This window comes from Chrysochloris asiatica, unplaced genomic scaffold (assembly GCF_000296735.1).
Source record: "Chrysochloris asiatica unplaced genomic scaffold, ChrAsi1.0 scaffold00165, whole genome shotgun sequence".
NCBI lineage: Eukaryota > Metazoa > Chordata > Mammalia > Afrosoricida > Chrysochloridae > Chrysochloris > Chrysochloris asiatica.
This window is the reverse complement of record NW_006408683.1, coordinates 2,883,829-2,891,738: the sequence shown is the minus strand read 5'-3', so window position 1 is coordinate 2,891,738 and position 7,910 is coordinate 2,883,829. Positions and strand designations below refer to the sequence as shown.

Sequence of the window (7,910 nt, the reverse complement as noted above, 5' to 3'; positions counted from 1 at the left end):
GTTGTCTGTTTCCCTGGTATATGGCAGATGGTATTGGTTCTTGCCTGGGTTTTGGTGTTTTATAGAGTGTGATTGTAGCTTGGCTATATGGCAGCAGTTGCTGACTCTTCTTGTGTAATATAGGGAGACAAAGAGTCCTCAAAGGAAGAAGGGTTGGGGGACATATAACAGCAAAACAACACCAGTCAGCGGGGAGGGGAAATGAGAGGAAAAAAATAGCAGCACCAACAAAAACAAGACTGAATACTGCACTTTCTAATCACAGAAAACGGAGAGGAGGGAGAGAAGAAACAGACGGGAAAAAAACAACAACTGTAGCTTAATATGAATATGCTTTTTTTTGTGAATTATATGATAGTTTACATGGGAGAACATTAGTTTTACATTCATTCTATTGTATATCGTCTCATTCCCATAGTTACAATCCCTTTCATGGGATCCTTCCCCCGTGCCCCCAGGTCTTCAGCACACCGTCGCTTTCCCTCTCTTGATCTAAAGTCTCCAGTTGCTCCATTGCTCCACGTCATCATCTCTGGCTCCATTTCAGGCATGCTTTAAAGTCCTAAGTTCCTGCCTTCAGAGCTGCCCAAGAGATTCCAAGTTGCCAGGCTCCAATCCAACCTTTGGCATGTTTTGCCTTTAAACTCTCCTTCTCTCCCTTCAGCACTCTCCTACTCTTTCCCGTGATAAAAAACAGAACAAAAAGGGAACATAATAAAAGTTCAAGGCCTCCATTTGGGCTGAGCATCTGTGCGCATGTGTGGCAGAAGAACCCACCAGTGGTGAGGGTGGGGGTGGCCACTCATCTCATGCTCTCCCTCTCTTCACCAGAATGGAGGTGGGCAACCAGTGAGCGTGCCAATTACCAGATACAAAAGAAAAAAAGAAAATCAGAACAAAGCAAAACTGACAAAGTATATTGTCCACCTTTGTTCCAAGGTTCCCGCAGTGTTTTTTCATGGTGTTTCTGCTCCCCCTGTTTCGTTCTGTCGCTTGGTCTCGCCCAGGATGTCTGCTTGGGCCTCTGAGCCCGGCCCGGCAGATTCAAAAGTACACAATTTTTTATTTCAGTTCCAAACTCCACAGGCTACAAGCCTTCAAACTTTTGAAATATTCCTATCTCTGTGGTTCTGAGTTTTGGAGCCCTGCCCTGGATCTGCTCTGCCTGGTAATCTGTGTTATTGCTGACCGTGACCTTCACTGCACCTCCACCCTAGCCACCATCAAGCCTCGCCAGTAACTCCTTTTATATAGTGGTTAAACTGTGTACAAGTAAGAGTCAATATGTCAAATTCTTAGTACCAATTTTGTGCCAAGAATGATACCCGATACTGGGAAAGATTAATAAGTAGGGTATATTCTATGAAAAGTGAATTCTGGTTGTACAGTGGTTAAATTAGAACAGTACCCAGCTGTGAACAAAAATGTTGGTGGTTTGAACCTACTAGGTACTTCACAGAAGAAAGATGTGGCAGTTTGTTTCCATAAAGATTTACAGCATAACAGCAATGAAGCTGCGAGCTAAGCCCTACAATGTTTAGTAGACTCCTGTGAACCTGAGTGGAGACCTGGCGGGCCAGCAGTGTGGCAAGATCTGGGGACTCTTGGGCCCACAGTCAGTGGCATAGCCACGCAGGACTGGAGTGGAGAGTGAAACATCCAGATGATAAGAAGAGATGGCATATGTATAAGAACACCTACACTTGCAAATAATACCCACTTGACCTGGCTTCAATAACTGGATGATCAGAGCTCAACTAGAAGAAGAAAGAAGAGGGAAAAAAGAGTAATCTGATACAATTTGATGAACTTGACCTACACCTACAGCGAGGCTCATTCCCACCCCCTCCATATACAGAGTAGTCAGGGATGGGCAACTTGAACATTGGCTACCTACAATGGGGGAACGGGGGCTACAGAGGCAAGAAGTGACTGACTTACAAGCTTTCAAGAGGGAACCTAGATCCAGATGGTGTGGAACAAGGTAGAATCTCCACTGAGTAGTATCCAGTCTGTCTGGGCAGGGCTAATGATAGATGTGGATAGGTTTCTTGAGATACAATAGTGAATAGTTGTTATCAGGATTGCTTGTGAGGGTTGGAAATGTAAAGGTTGACTTTGCAGTCCAGGAGCGGAGGTCCCTGGGACCATCAACGGAGAAGAGTGGAGAGCGGGACCCTACCCAGAGAAGCAGTGCCACCAGAGATGGAGGCAGAGACGGTGATGTGGAGAGATCGAGCGTCTGAGGACTTTAGACCCAGAGAGGGAGGGGGGCTGTGTGCTGACAAATTGGGGGGGGGGGCAATATATGATAGGATGAATGTAAAGCTAATATTCTCCCATGTAAATCATCACATAATTCACAATATAACATTTAAAAAAGATTTACAGCCTTAGAAAATCTATGGGGTAGTTCCACTCAATCCTGTAGAGTTGCTGTGAGTCAGAATCAAGCAGACAGCATTTTGGTTTTAGTTTTTAAAAGAGCCACTATGGAATAGGTGAAACAGGTATGTAGATAGTTAATTGCAAAATTCTGTATTCATTGTTAGAGAAGACATATATTTAAAGTTCAGAGATTGTACAAAATGAGTGAACTTTGTCTTGTAGGCAAAGATGGGAACTCTTGACGTGGGTTTTGAAGAATGTGTAGGAGTTCAGTAGATGAACCGTAAGCTGGTACATGAAGAAAGACACACCTGTACAAAGGGATGGCTGGATGTTGAAGATTCAGATGGAAAAGATAGGAGGAAAGATTGGATAGCTGGTGACATAAGGTCTTATTTTAGGAGCTGGGTGTTTTTAATTAGGGGAGTGTCAGAATCGAATTTGAATCTTTTAAAAATAGATTGCTCTTTCAATGATTGGGGAGGTAACATAGAAGATAGAAAACTTGGGAGACTGGACGACCTTTTAGGACAGAGGTGAGGGAGCTTTTTTACACAAAAGCTAATGCAGGAAAAAGCAATGTATTTTTTAGCTGCATTTCATTTTAAATAATGGTACATATTTGAATAGAGACAGTTTTCCTTTTAATTTAATTTATTTTTACTTTGGCAATGAGCTATGAGTAATTTTTCTTTTTTAAAAAGTAAAACAGCTTTTGTCCCGAAGGAGAAGCATGTGTATTCTTTTTTTAGTGTCCATTCTTTATTCCAGCTGGACCACCCATGGCCCCGCAAGGGTAGCAGGGTGGGGAGGGGTCAATTAGTCCCTCTGCAGGTTCTTGAGCCGTTCTTCCAGGTGTGCATCTGCATTCGCCAGGGCTGAGGTTGCAGCCTCTGCTTTCTTCCCACCAGCAGCCACACTGATTGAGCCCCCTATTGAGAGGAGATTGGAAAGTTCATCTGTCAGGTTCTGTCCCAGCTCATCCAAGACCTGGGACACAACAGCATCACTCTCCTCCTAGTCATCTTCGTCACCCATGGCATTATTGATAGCATCATTTACCATCTCCTCCTTCATGTCCATGATTTCTGCCTACCGTTCAAACTCCATCATGATCTTTTGGATCTGGGGAATCTTCAGCTGTCTGTTCATGGTTCCCATCACCTTGGTAACGCCGTTCATGGCTTGTGCCATTGAGTTGTTGGACTTGAGCATCTGTATCTTGAGGGACACGGCCTGGATGTTGGCCCGCATCAGCACAAACTTGTGCACGTAGCGCCGGGTGCGTACCAGGTCCTTGGCCATGATACGCACAGCATCCATCTGACCCTGTTTGGCCATCTTCTTAATGTCTGTGATGATTTTCTTCTCCTGGGTCTCCAGCTTCTGTCATTCTTGGTCCAGCTCCCTCATGGCTCGATTCAGGGCCTGCTGGTTCGGAGACACGGCAGGCACCCAGCATGTATATTCTTACGGATTTATTTTTACCTTCTTTATTGACTTGAAGGATGCCTTTGAGAAAGTATGTGCTGCTTTTTGGCCAGTAAAAGTTACTAATGCCATAGTTGAGACCTTTCAGCCTTTGTTACGTGTGTGCAGTGGTTCGAGTTAGAAGGGTATTCGCACTCACTGTTATTTCATCTTCCAAATGACTTAGAAAGTTGAGTATAACCATCGTCTGTTGTAAATGGTGGCATTGAAATGCCCTCACAAAACTAGTTCTTTATAATACTAGATGTGGCTAGAATTTGTTTATTCCATTTGCTGCATCTTGCATCTGTTTTCTAACATCTTGAGGGAAATTTGAATATGAGCTGTATATTAAATATTTTATTGTACCAGTGCTTAATTTCTTGGGGTTAGTGACATTATAGGTTTAGAGGAGAGTATCCTTATTTGGGGATATGCAGGTATAGCAAGCATATTACGAAGTGTCATAATACCTGTAATGTACTTAAAGTACCTTACTAACAAAAATATGAAGGAGAGAGATGGAGAAAGCATTTGGCACAATGGAACAATTGACAAATCTAGGTCTTGGTGTGGTGCTATAAGATAAGCACTAGACCGCATAGTTGTTTGAATCACAAGGTTGGTGGTTCGAACTCACCAGCCGTTCCTTGGAAACCCTAGACAGGGTCTTTATGAGTCAGAACTATTTAACAGCACTGTCTTTCTGGTTCGGAACCAACTCTTTGGCACTTAACAACTCAGCAACAACAAACAACAGGTGAAAAGTTGATGTTACTATTCTTTGAACTTTTCTATAGGATTTCATTTTGAAAATTCAGTAAACAAGATTTGGAGTAGTAATAGAAATAACAAGTATGGACAGATGTTTTTCAAGGCATAAGTTGTTACATTAAACGAAGAATATTTTCTCTATTGACAGGTCATCCTGTGGCCAAGAAAATCATGTTTTTAGGCAGTATGATGATAATGGTCTCAGTCATGCCTGAATGTTCTTTAATTATTTTATGTTTCAAAGCCAATTTCCACATATCAGTTTGCCGAGGCCTGTAAACTATGCTCTTTAAATATCTCAGCAATCTCTTCTCTCTTGGAAAATAGTTTAGAGAATGCAGTGGTGGTTTGGGTGTGGGCTTTGTTTGGTTTACCCCTGAAAGCTAAGTGGCATTCAATTTTATATAAAGGACTAAATGTGATCATGAACATAAAAGCATTTAAGATAGTGCTTGGTACACAGTAAAAGCTGAATATTAAGTGTTATAACTATATACTCACTGCCGCTAATTCAGAGATGGCTTGCTGGAAAAGAAGACAGAGATGCCAAAGTTTAGTAAGTTGATACATCAGGCAACAGGAGTTATATGATGACTACCTTGATCAGCCCAATTAAAAAAAAAAAAAAGAACCAACCTTTTATAACCTCCCTGGGGGAATGGATCTGCTTTTATATTCATTTTAGTAATTTTCTACCCTTACACTGTGCCTTCCACCTTGATTCACCAGGTATTGACATTTTCCCAAATTTTTTTCTCTCTCTGCTTCTTTCTGTCTCTCTCTCTCACACACACACACAATTTTTTTTTTCATTAAAATATTTTTTAAGATAAGATGCAGACATTATGGAATGTAACCCTTAAATACTTATACTCTTTACTCCCCAAAACAAGGGTACTCTTTTGCATAACCTACATGATAATATTATATCAGCACTGTTCATTGGATGCCTGCAGACAAGTTTTTCAGTGATACATTTGTCTTACTCTTGTTAAGGTGCCAGTGCCTTCCATAAAAGAGAAGTCCAGTTAGAAAAGTGGCTTCTGAGGGATGCTGCTGAGCCAGTTTAATTCCAGGCAGAGAGATTGGCTCAGAAGGTTCTGGTGACTGTTTTTTTTTGGGGGGGGGAACCTCAAAGGACAGGATGATTATGGGGTCTTATGAAATTTTAAGGAAATTGACAACTGAGAAGAAGGCTAGAAAGTTGTCCAAGGAAATTTTTCTACCATGACAGTGTACCCGCACATTTGCCAAGGTAACAAAAGCTATTCTACTGGAAGTTCCCATCCACCCTACAGCCCTCATCTTGGCCCCTAAGGCTTCCTTTTGTTCCCCAAACTCAAACAACATTTCAAAAGAACACAATTTGAGTCTCTCAAGGATGCCAAAACTGCTGTTTTGATGTGTTGTAAGTCAAAGAGCACAGAATACTTTGGGGAAAGGTTGTTGTTGTTGTTAAGTGTTGCTGAGTTGGTTCTGACTCCTAACGACGCTGTATAAGGTTTCCAAGAAGTTGCTGGTGGGGGTGAACCGTGACCTTTAGTTTAACAGGCCAGTGCTTATCCTACAGTGCCACATCAGGACTTCTGGGGAAGGGTTAGAGAGATGGAAACACCACCTTCAGAAGTGTGTAGAGCTAGGTGGAGGATATGTGAAGAAACAATAGCTTAACATTTTGTTTTTCCTGTTAAGGTTGTTTTGTTGTTATTTTTTAGCAATATTTTTAGACTTACCCTTGTGAAACAATTTAAATTTCCCTCAAATTTTTTCATGGTTGTTTTTTATAACTATCTTTTCATATAGAATCTAGTCAAGGATCACACATTGCATTTGGTTGTCAAGATTTTTAAACAAACTAGTTGCTGTAGAGCTCACTGACTCATGATGACCTTGTGTGCAGAGTAGAGCAGTGCTCCTGAGGGCTTCCAGTGGCTGGTGTGTCAGCAGCAGGCCTTTCTCCTGAGGTGCCTTGAGTGGACTCAAACTTTCTGTTAGCAGCTGGGCGTGTTTCATCTTTGCATCACCCCTACTCCTCCAGTATCGCAGTGTAAAGATCACCAGTGGCCTCCATGGTGTCCAAATCCAGGCTTGATTCTCAGTTTTCTTTTTACTGGAGCTGTTTAAAGTGTTTGGCACGTTGATATCTTGTTCTATTTTTAAGTACTTTATTTACCTTTTCGGACACTGCTCTTTTCCCTCTGTGCTCACTGACCATGCCTTCCCAGACTCATTTGCTGGTCTCAAATATTTTACTAGAAAGTGACTCAGCTTTCAGTTTTTATCTCTTCTAATCTATACTCATTCCCTGGGTGATTTCAACCAGGCATGTGGTGGTTGTCCTCTTTCTTCCCTGAACTCTGCATTTAATATCAGAATGTCTGATATGTGTGATGGACATCTCAAACTTAATACGTCTAAAATTAAACTTTGATTTTTCTCCCAAATATTCTGTTTTCCTAGTCTTTCTCCTCTTAAATGGCAGCTCCATACCTCCTGTTCTCAGACCAGATACTTTGTTTGAATTCACCCCTTACGTACTTTTTCCCTCACCCAACCAGCTGAAATGTATGTCAGATAATACCACTCCACTGTCTAGAACCCTCTAAATGCTTTCCTTTTCATTCAGAGTGAAACCAAAATCCTCACCATGACCTACAGGACTCTCCATGATCTGTCCCTGGTACCTCTCAGATCTTAGTTCTAATCCTCTCCTTCTTATTCACTCCTTTTCACTGGCCTAGTAATCCTTCAGATATACCAAGGATGTTCCCACCTCAGGGTCTGTGGTATCTCCTCTATATCCATTTTCAGGAAGCCACTAGAGGATGGATTCTACCAAAACAAGGGAGTAATTCAAGGAACTGGGAGATACCAGACACAGTAAACTGGGGATCTCACCCAGGAGAGAGGTGAAGGTAATCTCTGGGCTTTGAAGAGTTCAGTACCAGGAAGAGATGGTAGTCGGTTCTGTTCAGAGTGGATCAGATGGGTCTGGGTAAAGAATTTTTCTGTCATTTTATTGTTTTTGAGTACTTGATTCTCTAAATATATTGACAGATATTTAGACAAATTTGTGTTTAGAGTTGTATGAGTGACACCTAAAAAACAATGTATCTCTTCTTAACAAGATATCAAACAAAAAACTTCCTTCAGGAAAGGAAAAACAATCATAGATTACCACATGGACCAAAACACAATTTCCTTCTTTGTGTGTGTTCCTAGTGGGTAAAGAAACCTGAAACAAAGGTAAATTTAAAACTAAAATTCCTACAAGGGTT

General features: G+C 41.5%; 1 protein-coding gene and 1 pseudogene across 1 annotated transcript in view; one reads left to right on the top strand and one right to left on the bottom strand.

The window, feature by feature from the left end:
- Nucleotides 1–7,910, top strand: part of CNST (consortin, connexin sorting protein) — a 170,608-nt gene that overhangs the window by 83,120 nt on the left and 79,578 nt on the right. Inside the window, exon 4 of the mRNA XM_006871269.1 lies at nucleotides 1,446–1,468. Coding sequence (XP_006871331.1) covers nucleotides 1,446–1,468 — 23 coding nt within the window. The remainder of the gene's footprint in view (nucleotides 1–1,445; nucleotides 1,469–7,910) is intronic.
- LOC102824770 lies at nucleotides 3,208–6,847 on the bottom strand (annotated as a pseudogene).